Source organism: Uranotaenia lowii, chromosome 2, assembly GCF_029784155.1.
Source record: "Uranotaenia lowii strain MFRU-FL chromosome 2, ASM2978415v1, whole genome shotgun sequence".
Classification (NCBI taxonomy): Eukaryota; Metazoa; Arthropoda; class Insecta; order Diptera; family Culicidae; genus Uranotaenia; species Uranotaenia lowii.
In genome coordinates, this window is record NC_073692.1 from 87,645,695 (window position 1) to 87,672,158 (window position 26,464).

General features: G+C 36.2%; 1 protein-coding gene across 3 annotated transcripts in view; it reads right to left on the reverse strand.

Moving 5' to 3' along the window:
* The window catches only part of LOC129741143 (bridge-like lipid transfer protein family member 3B), a 73,160-nt gene that overhangs the window by 11,960 nt on the left and 34,736 nt on the right, over nt 1-26,464 (reverse strand). Inside the window, exons 2-13 of one of the 3 annotated variants that reach the window (XM_055732848.1) lie at nt 22,306-22,507; nt 21,303-22,174; nt 21,120-21,239; nt 20,819-21,060; nt 20,667-20,687; nt 4,440-4,532; nt 3,204-4,372; nt 2,982-3,141; nt 2,759-2,891; nt 2,154-2,699; nt 1,976-2,090; nt 648-668 (exon numbers count right to left, since the gene is read on the reverse strand). In XM_055732848.1, coding sequence (XP_055588823.1) covers nt 648-668; nt 1,976-2,090; nt 2,154-2,699; nt 2,759-2,891; nt 2,982-3,141; nt 3,204-4,372; nt 4,440-4,532; nt 20,667-20,687; nt 20,819-21,060; nt 21,120-21,239; nt 21,303-22,174; nt 22,306-22,507 — 3,694 coding nt within the window. The remainder of the gene's footprint in view (nt 1-647; nt 669-1,975; nt 2,091-2,153; nt 2,700-2,758; nt 2,892-2,981; nt 3,142-3,203; nt 4,373-4,439; nt 4,533-20,666; nt 20,688-20,818; nt 21,061-21,119; nt 21,240-21,302; nt 22,175-22,305; nt 22,508-26,464) is intronic. The other 2 variants (XM_055732849.1, XM_055732850.1) reach the window with 2 other exon arrangements.

Here is a 26,464-nt window from a genome sequence, read left to right on the forward strand (position 1 = left end):
TCTTATGGATGAGAACAGGACACACTTATGATACAGATTTTTGTGGCATCGCTGCTACGAACAAATTTAAGAGTAGGTATACTAATGACTGACGTTGAAAGAAGGGCTCGACCCTTGCATAAATTATGAATCCGTTGAGAAAAAAACAACGAACGACAACGATACAGTCTTATAAATTTTCATAATTCGTCTTCAATTCAATGTGGAAAAGTGGTACAAATGCAAGACAAATGCAAAACAAGTCAGATAAGTTTCAATAGTGAAAAAAAGTGGATTTTAAGTATTAAAAGCAGGCTTTCAAGGCATTTCAAGATTACGATGGAATACGAAAAAGGGAAAAAAGTAGATGAAATGGTCTGAAAACCTAAAATGAGTGTTCGCAGTGGTTTGAATATCACAGTGAAATAAAAAAAAATGTAAACAAATATATAATTAACCCACGCCTTTGCGTTGGATCCGTGTTACACAACAAACATATAAAGGGATATTGTATTTACAATTGCGTATAAACAACATTAACTAAACCAAAAAAAAAATCATAAAAAATGGACCACATCTCTATAGATGTGATTCAAAACCTTTAATTTAAACCATCTGTTCTCTCTGTTTGCCCGTGGATCAACTCAAATAAAATAAATAGTAAATACCTTGGATTTATGCTGGCCATTCTGTGAATGTGTATGCGTGTTTGTGTAGTATAGATCCCAAAGGGTTTTGCGAGGAGGTCGTTTCGTAGCACAATAATTGTAGCGCCATTCGTTCATCCGTACACGCACCCACGCAATCACAGCCGCCAGAAACCATTCGGTGTACAGCAAATGCAAGTTTTGTGTGTTTGATTCCAAAGAATTGAAAAAAATAATACGATGACACAACGCCTCCGTGCAACCACATATAATGATATTGGTGGTGGTCCAGTTGCGATCGGTACGAAGTGTTCCAATTTGTTTCCGGAACCAATTTTTGTACGACATTTATCGGATATATATATGTACGAGATATAATAGACACGACACACACACAAACAAAAACGATCAGTTCAATTGGGGTTTTAGCGGGTGTACGAATTTGAATCAGTTTTTTTTTGGTTTTGGTAGATTGAAGTTCGTCGGCAGGAGCAATGAATTCGCGTTTGGAGTATTACGTTGAAGGCCGTTGTTGTTTTTACAATGGTTTAGTAGATAATTATTGAATATTGATTTAAGTAGGAGATAGAGAAAGCATGCAAAAAAAGAGTAAATATGTTTCGAAACATTAACATTTGGGTATGTAATATTGATTAAATTATTATTATGTTCGATAAACGTATAGAAAGTTGGAAAACAGTGAAACATGAAATGAAATTAAAATGCATATTTTCTTAAAAGTATGATCCAGATTCCGTTTTTCAATGCCAAAGCACTTTGTGAATGGTAGGATTTCAACTGTCAATACCTTCATCACTTGAGCAATCCAAATGGCTAAAAGCGTAATTGCCTCGATTTTCTGTTTTCGTCACAGCACAGTTATGAGGGTAGCGACAGTATTCCTTTATAGGAACATAACGAAAATGGTGTTTGGATTAGCGAAAAGTGCATAAACATCAATGATATTGACCTTTTCGTTATGTACCGTTTAATTCGTATCGTTTGCACAATCATGTTCATCACGAAACCTTGCGCTTGCTAACTACATTAAATTTTTGGGCGGAATAAATTAAAGCAAAAAAAAAACCATGGAGCTATTTACAGTGAAATGGAGTGTTTTGAAAAAAAAACTTTGATCTGAAGTGATTTTCAAAAAACGAATTGCGCAAAAGGTTACGAAATCACATTTTCATCACAAAAGCCGTAAGCCACATGGAGCATGTGTGGAATATAGTTTTGAGACAAAAAGTATTTTGGATCATACATTTTTGAAGAAAATAAAATGAAATATATGTATCAGAAAAAAGTATGGAATATGACATTCGTTCAATTGGCCTCAATTCACGAACCTGAAACTCGTCCCACGGAATTGCGCCACACTCATCGCAGCCGATAGCAGCAACTTGAAGTCGAATCGATGACAGATTACCCACATTCTGCCGAATAACTTCAACCGTTGTTAGCCTGTATGGGAGCAAATCGAGAGATTAAACTAGCAAATCGAGAGAAAAACTAAACTTGTATTACCTAAAGGTGACCATCGAAACTAAATCTCTTCTCCGAAGGCTACTGGCCTCCGAGGGTTCGGACGGTGAAGACATGTTCGTTAAGTACGGATCTTCGCAAACTTCGCTGGCCACTTCAATCGGTGCCACTTTGATACTGTTATCATTGCTGAACGGATTCAGTTTAAACATTACGTCCATACAGTCTGCCGTTTTCTCCGAATCGCCCAGCATCATTAGATAGTTCTCCGAATCAGAGCTTAGGTCCGATTGGACGGAAAGGGTATCGCTCACATCGTCCGACATGTTGGACTTTAGGGCAGAGTCGATCGATGTCATGAAATGGGAAAATCCTTTCTTCATGGAACTCAAACCCGAGTTGATTTCCTTAGAAAACGTTGACGAATCCGTTCCGGAGCCACGATTTTTCGGTTGCGATGATGATGATGATGATTGTTGTTGTTGCGACGGTTTCGATGGCGCAATCGAAGATGATGAAGGTGTCTCGGCCGAAATAACGCCAGAAGTGGATGAAGTAGTTGGAACGCTTTGAATTTGAACATTGTGGCTGAACCAAAAGAGAACATGATAATTTGAGGCGTGTTGGAAAGAGAAGGAAAAACTCACCCGTGCGTATTTGGAACCGGTTGGTGATTAAAGGGTATTGCCATTTGAGCTTCCGGTGGAGGGGAGGGACATTCAGTGCTGCTAAATATGTTGGAATTTCTTGTTTGATCCATAGAATTAGGCCAGCCGGAACCTGTGACCGAAGAATTGAAAACGAACGAAACAATAATAATCAGATATGTCAGCATTCAAAAAACCTGAGTTCAGTCTAAGTCTACACTACCATTAGTTAAAAGATCGTCACCTAAACTGGCGGAATCGGGTAGAACGCTTTCTCCATCTCCACCGCTCGATTCCTTTCCGGGTGTTTGAGAAGGCATCACCAGTGAAACTTCCACCTGTGGTATCACGCAGCCAACAACTATCGATTTCTCCACATTTGCCTAGAAGTGAATTGGTTAAAATATTACATTAGTTACAAAACCTTAACACCGCATATGCTCACCGCCTGCAGAATACGTTTAGAATCCAGCGAAAGGAACGTTGCCAGTTCGGTAAGTTCTTCGGCCAATCGTAGAAGAAACAGGTATTGGTAATGATCTATTTGCACGCTAACTAGGTTGGAAACATGTGCGATCACGTGTAGGTCAGCAGTTTTGTCTGAATTTTGAACTTCGCTATCTACGGGTATGCCAGGAGGAAGGACGCTATTCGTTTCAGCCGGTTTCTTTTTAACATTGTCGGCGAAGTTGGAAGGATGACACGTGGAGCTGCGATTAGACGAACTACTATCACTGCTATCCGGTGGATAGCGAATTTTATTTAACGGATCTAGATCTAGTGATTGTTTAAGATTACTGATAGATAAAATAAGACTTTCGTTTGATTTGATTGAGTACGAGTTATTGCTATGTCGTTTGCTGCCGCTGACTTCACTGTTCAACTCATCAATTGTTTCGTCATTCATTTTGGTCTCAAGTATATCGAAAACGGATTTCCCATGAAGCCAAATGGTCACCGGGACTGCGTCCACAAATGGAATCGCTCGATTGGGACCCACCGATCGAGCCCCATAAAAATCCACCCAAACTGGATCAAGCTTCAGACACCATACATCTCGCGGTTCTCTCCACATCGCATAACGCGTCAGATATTTCAACGAACCTTGCATCTCTGGGGATATTGGTGGTGCCATCGTGACATCCGTGGCTGCGATGTGGGAAAGTATTCGATCCGTGACTATACATAAATCTCCGGGTTTCGATGGGAAACCCGATCCGAAAACGAGACTTCCCTCCTGCAAGGACGATATGGCTTGAGCTAGGTCCGCACGGGATGCTCCCATTTCTCGAATATTGGTTAGCGCAAACCGCGACACCTGAACATGCATTGCTTTTGGTCTGTCCCGTTGTTGAGGAGCAGAAGACGAGGCTTCGAAAATCACACGGGGCATTATCACTTCAACTTTCACATCCATGTACATCATATCCGGCTGCCTTTCTGCAGCGTGGCCGCTCGAGGGCGTTGAGGGGGAACTTAAACTACTAACAACGTTGTTAGTCCTCAGCAGACTCTCGTGTAGGTTGAGTACGAAGGAACTAAACCAAAGGCAGCTATCCAAATCGAAGTTGATTTGTACAGGATTGATATGAACGAATGCTTTGGATGGAGGCACTGTAACAGTAAAAATAAGGGTAAGATATGCTAAAATTTGATGTTTTCTTTTTCGCAGAAAACATACATGGGAATACGAAGTCTCCGGGATAGTAAAAGTAGGTAAACTCAGCATGCAATGTTGGCATATCCGGTGGCAGGGAGTAACGATCTCGATCCCCTGAAAAAGTTAAACGTTTTTAAACGGGATTTTGTTTTTCGAAATTTTTGATTAACAGTGCATGCTAAACATTCAGCATGCATTGGTTAGTAGTATCGGTAGGAATCTGATTCAACACCCTACAAAATGATTATAAACACACAGTTGGCACTGAGTTGATTGAAGCATGATGATTTTAAAACGCTTTACAAAACCTATGTACTGTTCCGTAATTTTCGTTTTACTTATTACGTCTAATAGTTAAAAGAAACAACGGTGTGGGGTTACATTAATTTTAGTTTTATTATTTAAATGTTTCATTCTGTGAACGCAATTGAACATTTTAAATTACTAAAAAAACTAAAAAAGCCTCAATATCATAATTTTCAGCCATATTATACAGGCGTTCGCTATTCATTAGAGAGTTATCAAATACGATAAATTACCTAAATTTCCAAAATCATCTTTTTCAATCTTGCATTCATTTGGAAAAAAATGCAACGCATTCATTTGTAAAGAAAAAAAGCAACACATTCATTTGCGGATAAGTTTAAAATGCATATCTACATTAAAATTTTCGAAAGTTTCAGAGAATTTACCAAACTTTTGTGACTATCTGTCAAGTGGTTTTTGAGATTGCGTCCAATGAACAAGTTCAGCAGCTTTTATTTTTGGGCTCCAATTACGCCATATAATTGCACGATAAGCCCCCTCCCTCCACCTCACTTCGATTTGCATATCAAGTCTATTTTTGAAGACATTTTCTCTTTCTTCGAGCTTGGTTTTCAAGACTACTAAAAACTTCTTTCTGATGGAAGTTATGATAAATTGACAGCGTTGACTTTTTGTAACTTCACGACAGTTTTCGTATAATACCACGACTCCAGATTTGAGCTAATCAGAGAACAGAGTACAAAACATAGTCGAACGGTTTCCTCCTCACTTGAAAATATTTTCAAATTAAAATTCTGTAGCCAGAAACCAACGAACGATCGACGCTTTAGTAGCGAATCTCTTCGGACTATAGCACGAGATAAGTGAACAATTATATTTCAGTCACACGAAAAATGTTTTATGTTTTTATGCTTTGTTTTAGTTTTTTGGGAAACATTAGTAAAAATTTGAAGCGTCGTACACCTATTTCGTTTTCAAGCCCTCCACGTGTGATAAATTCTTTTAAACCATCATCTCTTATGTAGAAATTTGCGAGCAAACGAATGCACTAAAACCGTTTTAAGACCACATTACTATCATTTCATCCGATTTTCCCTACATTTTTTATGAATAGCTGAAACACGTTCGTCGCCACGTCACCCATATTCGGCAGACGGGTGTATTTCCTGGGGGGCCCCGTCACATCAAAAAGCAGGTGACGCTCTCTTACTTGAGTTTACCGCTCAGCTGGTGGCGTGTGGCGAACACGTTTCAAATATGGGAGTTCTCCCTCTTTGCTTTCTCTCTCTGAAAATTTCTTTGGGCCCGGCTAGCAAAACTACCAAAATGAGCGTGGCGACGAACGTGTTAAAGAAGAATTGGCAATTTGGTTTTCGGATGTACACGGATGAGCAATATATGGCTCAGATGATGTTGACGAGACAAAAAAAAATTCTTGTGAGGTCAAGAAAATCTACTGTGGGAGGAACCAGTTGTGGATTGAAGAAGTTTTACTATTTCGAAGAAAAGAGTGGTACAAACGCTAGCTGAACGTTTTTTGCAAATGGCCCATTCTCATTTATCCAGCTATTCATGAAAAACGAAGGGAAAATCGGGTGAAATTATTGTTAACTGGCAGCGCAGTTAGGAGAACATGAGTTGGGTCGGTGGCTCCATTCGACTATCCCAACAGTAAGCCTTAAGCCTTGGTTTAATAGATTAGACATGAATCGAGATTTTATTCGTAGGGGAGAGTGGGGTATCATGGGCCATTTTCTTTCTTTGCCTCATAACTTCTTTATTCTAAAAGATTTAAAAAAAAAATGGAAAGGATTTCAACATTTTTAAGGTATCATTAGCCATTTTTTTATTTTTTAAATACAATAATTTCCCAAGTTCTGACTGTTTTTAGAAAAGTAATTTTTTTTTTGGATTTTGAAAAACTTTGGGGAAACGTGGGCCACCAAATCCAAATTGATGAGTTGACCCAAAACTGAAATTTTATAATTCATTTAGTTATTTTAAAGCAATTTCAGATGAGGAAATAAAAAAGAGAGTTGTGTATGATCGGAAAGTTCCTAAAACCTGGCTCGCGAACGTTTCGGCAAAATTCCTTATATACGATTTATGTTCGTCTCTATCGCATTAGAAAAGATGGACAAAACATTTTTCCAACTGTTCATCTGGCATAAGAAAACTTTACAGATAAGTAATAACGTATTTTAAGTGCTGAATGTGTAAAAAACACCAAAATATAGGTGGCCTAAGATACCCCACAAAATGTGGGCCACACTTGCAAATTGGTTGCGTTTGTGTGATTTATTGATGTTTCATCAATAATTCCTTTTCCACGTGAAAGTACATGACAAAACTAAGATCATAAGCGGAATTATGTAAGTACATTTTTCTAGGCTTGTTAAATAAAAGAAGCATATGATATGTACAACAACATATAGAAAAACATGCTTAGGCAAAGCGACGACGATGACAGTTGGATTGAGATTTTTATCTCATCACACAGCTGAGATATTTAGAATGGTCCACGTTTCCCCATGGCCCACGTTACCCCACTCTCACCTACGTATAACTAGCATTTAAAAGTGATTTTAACAAACTTCTGGATCAAAAATTCGCAAAAACACGATTTATAGTTTTGGCTCCATTCCCGTTTTGCCCATAATTTTGGTATGGAATTTAATACCCGATACTTTCTAGCTTTTTTCCGAATCGTTAGCTATTCAATCTGAATAAAGAACTATCAAATTAAAGGCTTCTGAGAGGACCGATTTTCATTAAAAAAAAACCTTTTAAGAATCTTATTAATAGCTGCTTTGTTTTCACCATGCATGGGGGCATCGTGAAATTCAAGACAAAGTCGAAATAATTCGATAATGATGTTTCTTTTTAACAAAAACTCGATTTACAGTAAAAATTACTTATAAAGCTCCCTGCAGCTGGATTTGCATTCTTTGGTCAGTTAAAAGTCCAAAAACTAAGCTATAGGGAGGTATCCTGCACCATTTCGACTCATTTTTATTCGTTCAAGTTGATGTACAGATCAAGAGCTTTCTTCATGTGCCGGAAGTTAGAATCTGATCATTTTGATTTTTCGGATTCCGGAACCGGCCAGATTGGCCAGGTTCCAGATGTTCCCGAACCACTTCTCCTATCAATTCTCATCATGTACAGATCAAGAGCTTTCTTTTCATGTGTCGCAAGTTGAATTTTGATTATTTTGATTTTTTGGATTCCGGATCCGGCCAGATTGTCCAGTCCACATGGGCAAAGTCTAACTTCCAAAATTCTCTTGAATAAAACTAGCAAGGAAGCGTTTTAACTGTCGCGACATTAATTTTAACATTTCATTGAGATTCCTATGAATGTTACGATTATGATTCTGTGACATTTAAAATGTTAAATGTCGCCATAATATTTGTTTATATGAATATCATCGAAGAAACGGCCGACTTTCATCTGCTTAGCTTAACATTTTTTTCCATGACTATCACAATTTCGATGCAAGTTGTGACATTCAGTTATTTGACATTTTTCGAGGGAATGTCTTAGCAATGACAATCACAAAATCCAAAAAGGACATGACTGTGACGGTCGTTTTCGAACTGATCTATGTCGCTATAGGAGAAATGTCAAATGACATTCTGACAGTTATCTCTGCGTTCAACTATTCAAAGCGTACCCTGAAGTGATATGAAGCCAAAAAGTCACATTTGCAACCAATAACATAAACTCTCCCAACGCATGTGAACTAAGATCCATTGAAATACATTATGCTATTATAGAGTAGGCACTCAGAGCAAGTTCACTGGTGTTGGGAAAAAGTGAAAGAAATTTTGTCACTTTTAGCACATTTTGAAAATGTTGTCATGCAAAAACATTTTCAAGATCTGTGGCCTTCAAGTTTTTTAACAACACGTGTTGTAGTTTCGCATGCTGTGATGCAAAAATAGCATTATTTCTAACACATACGGCTGAAATAGAAACAGTGCTGTAAAAAAAATACAACGCCCAAAGATCTTGAAAACATTTTTACATGGTAAAATTTTCAAAATGTCAAAATTTCTACCACTTTTTCCCAACACCAGTGAACTTGCTCTTAGTGAGCATCTTAATTGAGGTCTCTGTATAAAAGAAGCTGCTTTAAGATGACGTGCAAAATATTTTGGGTACAGTTAGGCCGAATGCACGATTGAAGGAATATGGTATTTAACTGGAATGAAGTAAATTTACTAAAAGATTGCAAATGATTGAAAGTTTTGAAAGAATCGATCAAGTGATAATTTTTACAGCTTTTTTACTGTATTATGCAATCTGATGTGGGACACCTTTTATACGCTATAATTATTTTTTAAACTCTATTCTGACTGCTTTGCAGTCTTCAGCAAAGTTGTAGCCAGATTTTACTTTAAATTCAAACAATATATCAAAAAATATTCCGTGACTCATCGTGGAAAGAGAGTATTTACCGTCATTCGCCCCAGATTTTTCTTCCGTTGAAGTTAGTTCCAACGTCTTTCTTGTTTCCCAACCAATCAGTTTGAGCATCTAGTTTATTATAATTAAAAAAAATGTATATGTGTAAAATGTATCTAAGACTATGATCATATAGTATCCGGGCACTTTATTTCGGTGATAGCTACGTTAATAGAGCTCGGATATGTAAAGTTTTAGTAGCGTTGTGTTGGTTATGAAAAGGACTATCTTGCCTATTTTTGATAGATTTTTAAATTAACGTGTGTTGGAGATATTAACGATGCAAAAAGATATGGTAAAAATAATTTTGCACAAATTTGCTCTTTTTACGGATTTTGCGCCTCGAAAATTCTTCATTGTTGACTTGAAAGCTCATGAACTGTTGATTTTTTCTGATTTTTTTTTTTTTTTGGACCAAATGGTTAAGAAGTATAACGAGGCACTCTAGGATCCACACGAAGTTCAAACCAACCATCGGAGTGCAACCCTTGATCTTAAATATGGTAAAAAGTCTATGGTTATTGGGGATAACTGAATGCAGACTCCTTAAATAATGCAAAAAATTCATTTCCGGCAGGCAAAAAGTGTTTCCTGACTAGTAGACACCAAGTAAATAACTAATAATGATCAGTTCCAAAGATCCCAATCTGTGCATCCGGTTTTTACGCAATATGACAGATGTGTTCTGATGGAAAAAAAAAATTAATGTTAAAACCGGATTTAAGAGATCAAATTCTTCGAGATGTCTACTCATGAAAACGTTCCAACCAGATTCCAATTGCTTTTTCCAGGTGATTTGTGTAAAATATCATGATTTTGCAAAGGTTTTGCTTCTGTGGTAAAAAAATAAATCAATACATGACTGAAAAAAGGTTGCAAAGATAAAAAAGAGATTTTATGAAAAAGTTAAAGTATTTCTTGAAATCAATGATAAATTTTTTTTTTAATATTTTTACATTAAATGTCATATTAACACCTTCATTTCCTCCATAGAAAGTTTTAAGATCAAATAAATAATTTTTAAAATACACACTTTTGTAACTGCCCGGATTCTAAATGATCATAGCCTTATCTAACTTCAACTATTGATGCACAAAGTGGATTTATTGAGCATTTTAGCAGATTTACAGTTTTTTTCGAAACCGGGTTTTTCAAGAATTTTTCCATCGACTTCTAACACCGTGAAATAAATTATTGGAGCTGAATATTGTCTGAAAATTATATTTTTGTTACGTTAAAAGGTTTCCAAGAATTAAAATTCTGTACACATTGATTATGAGATGAGTACAACTCATTTTTTCCAGAAGTGTCAAATTGACATTCTAGAACTGGGAGTGTTTTTGGTCTAGGATTTAAAGGAGCGTCCATTTCGTGAATTCATTAGGGGTTCCCGAATGTTTTTTTCAAGAATACGCCTGAAAAATTATAACCATCAAATAAGCAATAGTGGGACTGTTTCGTCTCCCAGCTATTGAAGCTTTTTCAATCTCTTGTTTTTGCTTATATAACCATAAAAAATCTGTCTGACTGTCTGACGTGAAACTTGGCAGGTGGGGACATTGGAGGCCGGGGTAGGTTCCTCTAAAAGTTTGAGACCCCTCCCTCTTACTCTTCCTACAATTTTCAGCATTACTGGAGAGCTGATCGAGCAAATGAATCTAAATTTGGGATGTAAGGGTATTTGAATACGAAAAATGTTTCTCTGATAAAACTAGGCCCCTCCTTTCTTTCATCGAGGAGATATGAAGGGGCTTCCATACAATTTTTTTTCAGAACTCGAGGGCTTATGGATCAAATGAAACCAAATTTCGCATCACAACGTAATTGAGTATGAGAAATATTTCTAAGAATATTAAATAGGTACTCACCCCTCTATCCAATGGGAAGTAAGTAAGGGGGGATGGGACTCCCTGACAAGTTATTGCATGTCTCGAGAACTAACCAAGCAAATGGAAAAAAATGGCATGAGCAGGAATTTCAATACGAGAAACATATGTATGTCTTGTAATGGCTTGTAATGTCAGTAATAGCCGGGGGTCTCCCTTACCAGTTTTTTTAATTAAATCAAGAACATATCAAGCAAAAGGGACCATATTCGATAGGATAGGTTGTTTGCGTACGTATAGTTTGAGATCCTCTCTTTTCAGGACGAAGTCGAGAAGAAAGAGGCAGGTTTTATCCCTATTTTACCTATTTTTATTTATTTATCCCTACAGTTTCTATGGTAAAGTTCGCGAGCCTCCCCGCAATTAAAGGGGGAGAGGTTGGGAAATCAATTTGATAATCAAATAACTTTTGAAGCTTATTAAAATAGATACAAATTTTCATGTTTGGAAAACGAATTTAGAGCTCTAGTTTCAGAAAATTTGTTCAAGTCATATTTGTATGGCAATTCGAAACTCCAACTGCAGTTCTCATTTTATAGCAGTTGAACACTATTTCGATTGAATTAAAACTGCTCGAATTCGAAAAAAAACATGAAAAATAGAGCACCTTGACAACTTTGAAGCGTGATTTCTTGAAACCACCATTTAAGCATTTGCACCTCTTTGATCCCAAGCGTCTGATTTAAAATTTTAATAATTTTTAGAACACTTCATTTATTTTTGGAAGGTGTAGTAAAGCACACCGGGGCAGCTAGTGCTCAAAAAATAACTAGAAGCTAGAACCAAATACATAATTTAAATTTTTTTTAATTTTTGCAAAGCAGGGACAAGGTTGACCAATTTCCCCTTATACTCCCTTATGCCACAAATAGCAGACGTACAGGCTCGAACAAAAAATCTCCAGAAAAGTGTGTAAAATTTCAAATGCCATCAGCCAAAATATACGTTGAAAATTAACTGGAAACATTGCCATCTATTGCACCGTTCAAAGGTTACAAATCAACTTTAAAGTGCCCACAAATAATCAATCCCATGTCTTAGTAAAATGGACGGCTCAATTTATTGCTAGATATATGCAATCAAAGATTGATCAAAGTTACTTTTAACTAGGCTAAATTTCACTTTCTTTATTTTGGCACTACTAAGACAGTTAAAATAACTAACAGCTTTTTTTATAAGTTTTCATACCTCACTTTCGAACTTAAAGTTAGAAAACACATCGCCTATGTCCAGTCAAATATAGGAACATTCTTGACGATCAGTCTCACCCCGCAGTACTGATTCTAGGCATTTCAAAGCGAGTTACTTTCGCGTATCACTTTAGCATCCCACTGCTAAAAACTTTGTATCTCTAACAAATTCGAAGCGAAAAGCTAATAACTTATAAGAATCTGTTTTATTAGTTACTAGCTGACCCGGTGTGCTTTGCTACACCTTTCAAAATCGAATATTTTCAGAATTTATTCAAATTTTTATTGTTTTGTTGGCATTATTTTGAAGCAAATTATAACATAATTCATAAGCAACCGCTATAAAATGAGAGCTGCAGCTGGAGTTTCGGATTGCAACACAAAAATAACTTAATCTAATATTATGAATCTTGATCTATAAATTTGTGTTAAGGATCTGATAATTTTAATATGTTTGTTTAAGCTTCACCCTAAAAAGGAGGGTCTAAAATTAATCGTAAGCAAACAATTCAACTGATAAAATATGCTTAAACTGATAAGAGAGCCCCCCTGTCCTTCCCTCCCCCCTCCCCTGCTGAACGGAGATCGCGATTTCATACCCATTTTTTTCGTTTCAAAAAATCTTCTTGTATCAAATATAGTTCCATTTGTTGATAAGTTTTTAAGCTTTACAACAAAATTTACATGGAACCCCATCCTTTCTTCTCCTCTCTACATTGTAAAGCGTAAGGGTCTATAACAATCGTAGAAACATATCTCGTAGCTAAGTACCTTTCCATGTCATATTTGTTTCCATTTGTTGGCTTCGTTAGCATAAATTGAGAACTTATGCTAACAAAATTGTATTGGGCTCACCTCCCTCCTCCTATGTACCTTCTCACTGAAAGGAGGATGTGTGAGATAATCATAGAATCATACCAAAATGATTTTCCATGTTAAGTTTTGTCCACTTCTCGGATTTTGTAAAAAAAAGTTAAATTTTAGCTTTCCTCTTCCCTTCCTTTATTCCCAATTCTATCATCCCACTGCAAAAAAAGGAATTGTTTGACATAAAAAAATTCTAGTATTGAAATACCATCCCATGCCAAGTTTGGTTTTATTTGCGTTGAAAATTCTTCAGTTATGCGTAAACTTGAAAGGAAGTACCATCCCCCTTCCGTTCTCCCCATTGAATAAAGGGGGGGGGGGGGACTTAATATTCATAAAAGTATTTTTTGTACTGAAATACTTTTTGATACCAAGTTTTATTTCATTTGCTCTATTAATTCTCAAGTTATGCAAAAAAATTATATGGAAGCCCTCCTTTCCCCCTTTATATCTTTCCGCTGAAAAAAGGTGGGGCTTCAATTTATAATAGATACATTTCTCGTATCCAAATACCCTCACATGCCAAATATGGTTCAATTTGATCGATAAGCTCTCCGATATTATGAGTTTTCGATGTTGAATGAGGTGGGCGATGATTCCGTTTTTTTAATAACAGTTGTATTAAAAAATCGTTTACTGATTTTACTGCTATTCCAACTTCACTCAACTTCTCAACTCTTTCTAGGAGCTTTTGATTTAACTAGCAGGAGTATCTAAGAGGTGTATTCCAGGTGAGTATGTTCGAGAAGGTTAGTATTCTCCTTAGCACGGAAGATGCAGTTCACGGTTTAAGGTGAGTATATGATGGAAATGTTTTTGGTTGCGAGCGGTTTTATGATGGCACTTGGCACTAAATCAACTACGGCTACGCAGCTCAACTTTTATCGCTATAAAGCTATCAGGAGATTATTCACTGTTAGAAAACTAACGATAATGATACTGGTCAACGTGTTCTCAAATAGCGATGGCGATTGTTGCCTCCTTTTTCTTATCATACTATGACAATCATCTACTTCTACCACAATTCTGTCATCCACAATTTTCGCCCGCTAGAGTACTTAGGGGAAGAGGGGGCATAATGCCCACGTTAAGAAGAAAGCCTTGTTTTAGAATACATTTGAAAAGATTAACTTTAATTTTCGATTGTGTTTGGAAGTTTGGTTTATTTTTTGTCTAAATCTGATAGTTAGAATAACTGGAAGGTCAAAAAAGACCACAAATTTAATGAAGTTTAAAGAGTAGATTGAAAACTGGATTTCAGATTCAGTAGGGGCATAATGCGCATATGTGTGTACCCAATCGCGCCATTTAACGTTTAATAAGTGTTTATTGATCCAAGTGCCTCCGAAAGTGTTTGCCAGGTAAAAACACTTCTATCCTACTTCACAGGTGGAAAAATGTATTGCTACGCGCAGTGCTGCCAGATATACTGAAATTCTTGTGAATAGTTAATTAAATCTATATTAAATTTAGGAATTTTAAATATATACGTTTATATTCAAGTTATGTTTTCCAATACAACTTATAAATATCTTTAAAATTGTTGTGATGAAACTGCATATAAATTTAAACAAATATGAAACATGCTTAAAGATAAACGGACATGGCGCGTTTTGCCCCACCTAGACATGTTTATTAAAACTCGTTCAAAATAACAGAAAAAATAATTGAATATGGAAATTTTTCGTTTTGTGATGATTTTCAAGACCAATGTTCATCATTGTAACAGATGTCAGGTAATTTTTTTTGTCGATAGATGCCGTAATTCCTTACGAAAGACAAGGCACAAATTGCAAGGAATATGGCTTGAAAAGTATTTTTGGATTTTTGCAAGGATTTATCGCATATTTGATGCTAATTTTTTGTACAAAAGGTTTCTACTGTTAATTAGAAGGGAATAGCGTACCGAATTCTTAAAATAAGTGTATATCTAGCTAGATATCGCAGTGGGGCGTTTTGCCCACACTGGGCATTATACCCCCAGTTCCCCTAAGCAGAGACGCGACAGATATAATGAAAATTGTAAGGGAGACCTCTTCTCCCCCTTTTCATCCACCTTTTTGAAGGAGTGGATACCAAATAGTCATAGAAGCATTTCTCGTACCCAAATATCGTTCCATGCCAAATTTGGTTCCATTTCCTGTTGTAGTTCTCGAGTTATGCAGTATGAAACTTCCTCTTTCATTTCTCCCCACTGGAAGAAGGAAGGAGTCTCAAACAATCATTAGAACATGTCACGTTCCCAAATATCCGCCCATGCCAAATTTGGCTCCGTTTGCTTGATTAGTTTTTGAGTTATGTAAAAAATACAAAAGAGGGCCCCTCCCCCTTTTATATCTCCCTATTGGAAAGAGGGAGGGGTCTCAAATAATCATAGATATATTTTTCGTATCCAAATACCTTCCCATGCCAAATTTGAATCCATTTGCTTTATTCGTTTTTGAGTTAACCATTGAAATATTTTTCTTATCAAAATACCTTCTCATGCCAAATTTGGTTCCAATATCTTGATTAGTTTTCGAGTTATATGAAATTTTTTTAAGGTAGCCTTCCTACCAAGGCCGTGCGAACGGGGGGGGGGGGGGGTTTTAGGGGTTTAACCCCCCCCATGGAGAATTTTTTCAAGTAAAATTTTTACCGTAGTATCGGAAAATTTCCTTAAGAGGTGTTTAAAAATAAGTGTTAACAAGCAAGTCAGAAATTTGGCTCGCCTCCGGCGGAATTTACTCTTAAATCTCAAGCCCAGACATTTCATTTTACAACACTATATAACGTTCACGAATTGAAACTTATTTTTAATTGTAAATTTGATTTGCAATTCAATAAACCTTTTGTATTGAAACTCTAAACTTGACTTACAAAAACGCTACCTCGTCTTTAGTGTAGAAATGTAACTAAACTAATACAGAGTTTGAAGCAAACCATTTTAAATTCAAAACTAATAAATTGAATACTTAGTTTATACATCAACAATTTGAATACCAAGAAACAGGCATTTAAATCTAAAAGAACAAGCAAAAAAAAACCTAAATCTTATACCCTTTACCATATTGCTGAAAATTTGGAATTAAATAAAACAATTTATGTCATTAAAAATGTTATGTTGATATGAAATATTCTTCAAGAAACCAATTTCAGTCTAAATTTTAGATTGTTCTTGTTCCTCTCAGCATCACATTTGAAATTTTTTTGATAAATTACACAGGGCCAAAAAATTTCATTTTTTCGAGGTGCAATGAATTTCACCTGATTTTGACTAAAAAGAGTGCCCTGAATCTAAATATACAATTTTTCTATCAGCTTTTGTTATTGAAATAGTTAAAACTATTTAATTTTGCTTTTTTTGACAATCTTGAAAAAAAATACAACATTTTGAAATAAAAGTTTTAAATCAATTATCAATTTTTGTCAACACTTTAAGTCACTTTGAGTGTTGAGAAAAAAGTAATACAAGTTTTTTGTTTGTTTACATTCTCTCATTGAACGAATTTGAAAGAAGTTTTAAACCAAATGGAGTTTAAGATACTTTTAAAAGCATAGATCTAATAACCGTTTTGCAAGTTCCAACAAATTTGTGAATGAAATCGAAGTTTTTTTTAAACTTTCTGCCAGTGAGGTCAAAAATACATGTAATGATAGATTTCCTAATTTGAAAAAAAACTGTTGAATTTTACTTTTTTAGAACATGTAACATCTTCATCATATAAATATCATTCTATATTTGAATGAAGTTTAATAAACGAAATCAGAATCAGATTTTTTCATAAATGTATGTTTAAAAGTTATTCAGTTATCAATGATTGATTTCACTTAGAACTGACACATTTTAAAACTCCATTGAGGCAAAACTAAATGTGATTGTTCAAATTTGACAAAAGATCTGAGTTCAGGACGTTAAAATCTATCTAATCAATCATTAAAACACAAGCACTAAAATGCTGTTCCCTTGAGTTATCAATTAAACTCTAAAGGTTATAATAGCTAGACGTGTGTATTGAAAAAAAATTATTCATTAATGTTTAAAAACTTATTTTGTTTGAATTTTCAATTAAGTTAACCGAATTTTCTAGTACAGTCTTTTAAATTTTGAAATAAAATTACCGAATTTTTAAGACGAGCTATTTAAATTTTAAGAAATTTTTTTGATAAGTTTGGCTATGATTTTAAATTCTTAATTTTTTCGTTCTAAAAGCATAAATCTTTAAATTTTTTGATAATCAAAAATTCACATTTCAAATCGCGATTTTTTTTTTCAAATTCAAAACACTACAAAGAATTCTTTTATTTGACGCTCCAATTAAAAATGATGAAAAGAACTGTAAATTAATATGAATAGTAAATAACAATTATTATCAATTTCCTAACAATTTGTCATGGTTAATGTTTTACCTGATCAGACATTTATTATAGAATTCAATTTTTTTCAGAATCTGTGTTTTGGAAAAATTGAGTTAAAATTTTAAAACTAGACTGCTTAAAAATTATGTTGACGCAAATTCCTAGTTCAGATCATTTTCAAAAAGTTATCAAAGACTTCCCGAAAATATTGATTTGAAACTGTCATTATGATTTGTTCGGGAATTTTGATTTTTTTATTAATGAGTAAGAAAATGATGTTAGAAATGCATTTGCATGTTAATTGTGTATTTTGGTATTGTTATTATTTTTAGCTAAATTTGAATTTTGAAAACCCCCCCCATGGACGGGTCCTTCGCACGGGCCTGCTTCCTACCCCCTTCCTATCACCTCACTAAGAGGAGGGAGGGGTACCTAATATTCCCCGTTCCCAAATACCACCCCATGCCAAATTTGATACCATTTACTTGATTGGTTCTCGAGCTATGCAAAAAATTGTCTTTTGTTTGGGAGGCCCTTCCCCCTTTTTTGTTAGGGGGCGGGGTCCCAAACCATAATAGGAACCTTTCCCGGCCTCCAATACCCCCACCAGCCAAGTTTCACTTAAATCGGTTCAGTAGTTTCTGAGTCTATAGGGCACAGACAGACAGAAATTCATTTTTATATATATAGATGCAACATGATGAACGTATTACGGAACTCCAACAGCGATTTTCTTGAAGCTTGCCAAGTAGCTCATACGACCTATTGAAAACTGACTGAAAATTAGTTATTTTTTCTCAGCTTTGTTCTGACAGTTCTATTTGGTGCGTTAGGAGACATCTGGTGGCCCAGGCAAAATAATGAAAATTACATAGTTCAAAAAGGGTGTGGGGATTTTTACACAAGTTTCGTGGGCTAGCTTGTACGTCTGTTTTCTGTGTTTATACTACAAGGGGTACCACCTGGTCAACTGTTATTTCTTAATTAAATTTTTGAAAAGCTATAACATACATGTAAACCCATCCACATAATTGAACTTAATCGTCCTGGAAGAACGAATCGCGTGCTTAATTTAGCAATACATTTTCTATATCATTGGGTGTAGAAATAATCAATAGAATAATTACAATTGGTCGTGCATAGGATGTTTGTTATACAATTCAGTGAAAATCATAAAACAACTTCAACAGTTACTTTTTTCTTTCACATTTCTCGATATTCAGAGGCGAATGAATGCAAAACAATCATGTAAACACAAACTATGTATAATGTACACATGATACTGCTGATAAAATAAGTACAACGTCGATGAATTTTTAATAAGCTACGTACAACCAACAGTTGTCTACAAGAAAATTACTTCAAGTCTACAGGAACAGTTGAATAAAATATGACTTGATAAATCTCTGAACACACGCTAAAACATTTTCAAGCTAATAAATAAAGTGCGAATGAGAACATTGGAACACATTTAGACACTTCTTTACGGGAACGACAAAATGAAGACCAGGAATTTCTTCAAAACTTTGGCGGACATATTTGTGGACTATTGCAACAACTGTTCGTTGGTGGGTGTTGGTTACATCGCCGATAAGAAATACCACTTCTCGGAAAGGTTGTTCTGGCTTGTATGTGTACTGCTATCATGGACCGGGTCCTACTATTTGATAGCGTCCTACATGGAAACGTTTCACAACAACGCCGTCAGTATGGTGATTGAAAATGTTCATACAAGGGATACGTTAAATTTTCCTTCGGTCGGAGTTTGTGAGATGGGATACGCCAAAGAGGTTTACTCAAATCTGGAAAAGGTTGTGTCCGGTATGAAAAAGAATGAGGACACCGAATATAACTTCGACGTGGAAGACTTTATGCTGCGAATCATATTTCATAACTTGTACAACTACGGGTCGATCATGTCTTACTGTGCCCCTTACAAGGATTGTACGGATGGCTGTATCGAGTGTCCTATTTCCGGTTATAACCGATTGGCGGCCAGAGTGCGTGCCTCGTGTGAGGATCTTTTCGAAGAGTGCTCTTGGAATGGGAAAAAGTTTGATTGTTGCCAGTACTTTCAAGTTATTCAAACCACCATGGGTTCCTGCTATGTGATGAACTCGATTCAGTTCACGGAGAAGTAAGTGGTATGTAGTTAATGGTTTTGCACCTTTTATGATGTAATAATTTTTCTTTGAAGAGGGGGTCCCAACTGGCTGAACATGGAAGTTTCTAGTGACGATGGAATGGGAGAATTACTTCTAAATGTAACCAAAGCTAGTTCGGTAAATGGGAATATAATTATGAATTTCGACACCTCGTAACTGATGCATTTAAATTTTCAAGGCATACATTTTGAACGAAGAAGACATTCCGCACATGCTGCTCACGACGCTGCAATTCGCTCAGGTTCCGGAAGGATATGCCGGTACGGTTTACTTTACGCTTCAAAATGTAGTCAACGATCCCTTGGTGCGTACTGTGGAACCGGAAATTCGGCGGTGTGTATTTCCGGATGAAATTCGATACGCCAACTACCCACGCTACAGTTACAGCGTATGTGTTACTGAGTGTCTGAAGAATGCACAAATTCGTGTCTGCAACTGCTGTCACCACAATCTGATAACGAGTGGTAAGTTACAAAAATTGTTCAAAAAGGCAAGAACTAGGTAATAAGGCAATGAGCTGACGAAAAATTAGGTTAATGGTCTTCAAACCCTTAAACATATTTCAGATGACGACACCAGTCCCATTTGCAACTACGATGGATTGCTGTGTCTGGATCAGAGTGATTTGATGTTTCCGAAAACTACGATCATGCAACCGTGGCGTACAAACGGTTTGGTTTGTCCGTGTTTGCCGTCTTGTAATGAGCATGAGATCAATGTTGTCGGCAAGCAATCCGTGATCGAAAACCGCGATAGTCGGTCAATTTTGTTTAAACTGATGTCAATGCCAAGGCAACGTTACAGAAGACAAATTGTACGTGAAAATTTAGATGTGGTTGTGTCCATCGGCGGTATATTGGGATTGTTCATGGGTGCAAGCATTTTCAGTTTAGTGGAGTTGATTTACTTTTTCACGGTGCGCATTATCTCTACAACATACTTTATTAACAAACAGGCTATTGGAGAAACAACGAAGGAGCCCACATTTTAAAAACGGTTGTCCCCAATAAACTTTGAAACAGAACAGTGCGTGCGTGATTTTTCAACCCTATAAATGTTTAATACCTTTTTTCCTTTTGCCCAGTGCTTTTGCGTCAATTTGTAAGGCATAGCGTGCAGAAAAATAAAGAAAGCGAACCATCAATTTAATTCGTATTACAATTCACGCATTCGGTTGATAAACAGTTGATAAAACACGTGACATTAATCCAGCTTACCTGTGATGAACTCTTTGGGCATTTGCTTATTACCGGATGTAGTTACGCGATACAAGGAAAATTCCTCGACCTTCATGATTACACAAACGCACATTAGTTTTGTCAGATTGTCTAGCACAAGTTTGTTCACGGAGGATATTCCCGGTTCCGGTTGAGAGCCGGGTGTGTTCGGAACGCTAGAACCCGACGCCCCAGGATTACGTGGCTGACTAGGAGAGGTTTGCTGACTGAAATTTGTGGTTCTGAATAGAGACGAAAAGGCTAAGTTATACAATAATCTACGGTTCCCATTCATAGCTACCTTTCCAAACTGGGGTGCGGTGACGGTCTATTCGGTTCACACAAGTTTAGAATCGATTCACGGAAGGCGTTGAGAGATTGTTCCAGCCAAAGAGCCGGTGGAACTGAAGCTTCTTTATACCTTTCGGACAAGAGGAGAGAAAAATCACCAAAATGCGACAAAAGTGTTTAAGAATTAACTCACTTGGGCCAATGGGATCTGTCGGCTTTGGCTAGGTGATACGGATAGTAGTCAACTTGGAATCCATGGACCGATATTTGAAGAGCTCCACCGTCCTTCAGATTAGGATGACTAGACCGACCGATGCCAGGATCGTCACAAAGATGCAGATCAATCCGCTGACTAAAGAAATGATAAGATGTCTCCCGAACGTCGTAAATATTGAAATATCGCTGGGCTGCCGTCAATTGTTGCACGTCCGGAACCTTCGATGACTGTGCAAGTTGAGCCTGGTACTCCGGAAGTGTCTCAAGTTTTTTCTGGGCTTTCACTCTTTGCACCACATTGGTCGAGGCTTTTATTAGTCCGGTCAAGGAGTCAACAAAATGAAGCGCTGCCTTAAGCTGGGAATCGGTCAGAACCCACAACAAATCGTCTAATATTAAAATTAATCTACTAGCTACTATACTACAATCCGACAACTTTTTCTTGATAATAATCCTACAGCGCGCTTGATTCGTTATCAAACGCAACGGTGTTAAATTTTGGTCCTGAGTAGAGCTAGCTTCTATACGTACGGTTTGCCAGGATAGTTCCTTGAATATCAATATCAAACCGCGAGTCGGATCTTTCAGCCGCGTCACTCTTAGATCACCCAGTAGCCATTTCGGCGTGCGGGACTCAACCCTGATCCTTGACATCTGAACAGAGGCGGTGAAGGCAGGGCTTTTCAGGTTCACATTGACCGTATTCACAACGATTGTAATCCCATCGATAATTTTGTGTATGTAGCTGTACTTCCCTTGGGGTACTGCTAAACTGGAAAATCCAGTCGTTGGGGTACCACTGCGTGCTGTTTCACATGTTTCGATTGTGATATTCACTTCATCGAGTGTCTGAAACAATACATACGCCTTAAATTCCCAATCTTTCTAAACAAACAATTTGATGACCACTCAATCTCTAATTTTCCCGAGGTATAATCATTAAAACCAAGAAAAATACAACAAATAAAAAAAACACTTACCAGGGTGATGGGGGTGCTTTTCAGCTTGGTCCACGATATTCGGAAAGACACGTGATTGCACCAGGCCGAGGTAAGGCGCAGCCATCCGGGCAGCTCCAGCAGATCGGTGAGCACATTCTCGTCCAGCTGCAGGTTCGAGAGCTCACCCTCGCCTCGGAACGCACTCAGGTTCACCTTGTCCGGCGATAGATTTTTGGTGTAGCTGCAACGGAAGGGAACAAGAAACTTTAAGAAATTGGCAATTTACAAGTAAACCTGAGAGAGTTATTCAGTAGAGTAATAGCGGAGATATCTTAGCATCAAGATAGTTGGGCTGTTGTTCTTTCGAAAAAAAATCGTTGGTGACGCCAACACAATGATGCTATCGCTCCGCGAGATGGGATCTAAGCTTTACAGCTCTCTCTTCTCAAGCACTGCAACTTTGCACTCAAGCTTTGAGTAAAATCACATCGCAGCAAAAGTCCTTTTTTCTGCTAGAACACTCACAAATCGGACTCTACACCAATAATGAACTTTCTTGGAAATAGAATTATCGGTATAAGATTCTATGCCGGACCGGTATTAACAAGCTTTTTAAAAAACTGGCATTGTTTGAAAGAAACCAAATAAAACATATCCCATATCCTATCACAAGACAAAGCAGGATAGAAACAATCAGCCAGCAAGGATATTGTCGAATGATGTATCGAGCGATGTGTGTGTGTAAACCGGCATTAGAAAAAAACATTTTTTGTTTCCAATCGACGGCAAAAACCCACCAGCCAAGATGAGCTGTGGGCAGGCGCGGTCCTATGGGGGGGGGGGGGGGGTGATCGGGGTGATCACCCCCCCAAGCGGCAAAAAACCGTTACAAAATACTCGTAAATGCTCGAATTTCTATAAAAACTTTGAACTTCCCCTAGTAGATGTGCTTTTGAATTTTCAAAAATTTTCCACTCCGTGGGGGTGTTTAATCAAAGGAAAAGTTTGTTTATCACTTAAAGGCTCAAGATTGAAGAAAAGTCGGTTTAGAAACGTGTGACTTCAATCTACAGTCTTTGGTACCTTCTAATCTTTCTGTTTGACACCAATATTTAACAAAATAAATTCAATCGTACAACATGTTGAGGCCGCATGGAATCCAATAAAGAATAAAAACTATTTACACAGCAAATTTTTTTTTGCTAGAAACCAGTAAAATTTAACTGATTTTTGTCCCACTGACTTTCCAGCAAAATTTTAAGCAATTTTAATTGCTTTAATTTTAATTGAATTTTTGGGATTCTAAATCAGATTTTCAAATTTAAATATCAATATTAATCTCTCAAGGCAGTCATATGTATAATGAGCAATTGGTTATTTCATTTTTCTTGAGCTACATCTATTAAAATTTAAAAAAAAATGGATTGCTGGACTTTTCTAGCAATTTTTTTTGCTGGAAACCGGGCAAAAATTTACTGTGTATAAAAGCTGTTTTAATATAGAGGAATTGGTATTTTGAGAAAGAGATTTACATTCATCTTCAAAACTCAAAATCTGCTTCACAATTATAACACAAGGAAACAAAATTCACATTTTCCGAGGTGCAAAGAATTTGAAAACTGACTTTGACTTATTTAGAGGTACTAAATGCAAATTTGTAGTTATCTATATGCTCTGTTTTTCGGTACAACTTTTGAAAATACAAGGTTTAAATTCATTGAAAAACATTGTGCACTTTTTAGCAAAAGTGTACAGTATAAAAAAGATTAAAAAAAAGATTCTAACATCATGATCAATTTTTCTGAAAACTGTGAGTAATTTATCGTGACTTCTGGACGACAAAATAGTAGAATTTAAAAAAAATGGTCAATTTATTATTTTCAAATCGTTGTTTTAGGAACAAATCTGTATCGTTTTTTTGGAAATTGGCCACTTAGTGGCATTCTTCCCTAAAATCTGCATCGATGAATGTATAAAAGATAATTTATAGATTCTAAATAATTATTTGTTATTCATGTAGGTCAGTTGCTTCATCAGTTATCATTGATCGATTAAACTCTAAACTAATTAGTTTTCTGACAAAAAATTTGATAAAAAAAATCGCGTTAAGGGTGCAAAATTTTTGCAAAATCAGATTGCTTATGTTTTATTTTTTCCCCTTGTGGATTAAATCTTTCCCGTTATCAGTCGATTATTTTTTCGGCAACATGACAATCCGTCATGCTAACATTCGAAGGAGCTGTTCGTAAATTTTGACTAATACTGTTGGATTTCAAGATCTACACCAATTATATCGCCGAAACTGCTTTCACCTCATCCACATTATAATTTTTAAATTTTAAGTTAAAATCCAGTTTAAGGTTTCATACTCTACATCTGAAAGTTTGGCTCTTTCAATTGCAATTGATAAATTTACTTCACTAAATTAATCCTTCAAAACTTAATTCCATGTTTTTTTTTTATTGTAAATCAATATTATTTCAAGAATTTGGAATAATAAATAGGTACCTACATACAAAAAACGATTTTTCACTTACTTTATAATTTATTTGTTGCTATTTCATTTGTTTCAGTACAATGAAAATTGAAAATTTTGTGTTATAAACTGAAATTCAAGAGCAAATCAATTAAAATTAAGTTCCAGAAGCTTCATACTTCAGTATCTGATTTTGATAAACTTATTTTCAACTAAATTGAAATTGAAAGTGCTGATTTTTTATATTGAGAATTTGATAAATCGAAACCAGAATTTTGAACGAGGATTGTGTTCCAAATTATAAATAATATTACTAAATTTCCAAATCACTATTCAATAAATTACTCCAATAAAAAAATTTAATCACCGTTAATCAGTTTGAATTTTATAGCAATAATAAACTAAAACTTATTTCAAAACTATACTTTTTGTTTGACCTAACACTAATATTCAGAAGCTCAATAACGCTTCATTTGTAAAATGACATTTATAACAAAAAATTCTTTAAAGATCTTTGAAAATGAAAATTCCAAACTACCAGATATACAAAATATGACAATTTTCTTTTTATTAACTTTTTTTTTGCAGTGAATGTTATAGATTTGCTGGTTGTTCTATTAATATTGAAAAAGTTTGTTATAAGATTTCATTATTCTTCTCTTATTTCATATTTTTCGAAATTCATCTGATTTTGTTCAGTGAAATTGAAGTAGGGGATACCGGCCAAACGGCTGACGGCCAATGCTTTCGTTTGATAGCCAACTCATATGGTACACTGGGTAAGATATCGGACTGGCAAACCGAGATGAGATGTTACAGTGAGTTCGATTCCCACTATATTTTTTGTGATTATTCAATAGGATGAAAATCCCACAAAATGTAGTGCATCATTTTGCTTGTGAGATCGAGTCTTAATGCCAGTAGTACTTTTCCAATCATATCATCCATCTTTGGTACACTTTTCAGCGTATTTTCGGCACAAAGATTTGCTAAATGGGCATTTGATTTTTGCAACCTCTTCTATGGGTGTAGTATTCGTGTTATAACTCAGGGCGTTCCACTGACACTTCCACTTTTAATTTTGGGAACATTAACCTTAAAAAGACCGTGTTCATCGGCTAGCTGCTTAATTTTTGCATTGAAATTTTTGGAGGTTAATTTCCCCGTTATCGTCTGTACACGCCAGTTAATGTTCGTAAGAAATGTCACTTCACTCACACAATAATTATGTTTATATTATTTACGGCAATGTAAGTTGCACTAGTGCACGAGTGTGCGTGACAAGTGTTTGAACTAGAGGTTGAACCCCATCACGTCGATCCTTACTTGGCGCTAGTGTGAATGTCGCCTAAATTTCGTGGAAGCCGATAGGACCTGATAATAGATTTTTTGACGGGTTCTATTTTTTTCTCGAGTTCTATACTTTCGATCGACCTGACAATGAACTGACAATGTGGCTTATTCTGCGGGTCGAGTGACGTGACACGCGAAATTTCACCACTGTCTAATGACTCAAGGAAATGCTTTTAGGAGAGAAACGTAAATTCGGATGAGCGCCGAAGACCGACGACAGCTGTTCATCCGAGCTTAAAATTGACGTCACCTGGCTCCCAGAATAGTCCTATTTACCGCTGGTAGTGTTCGTGATATTATGCTGGTTGTTTCACCAAGCCTTTTAAGTTTTGGGACAATTAACCTAAAAAACGATGATGTGTGTCGATT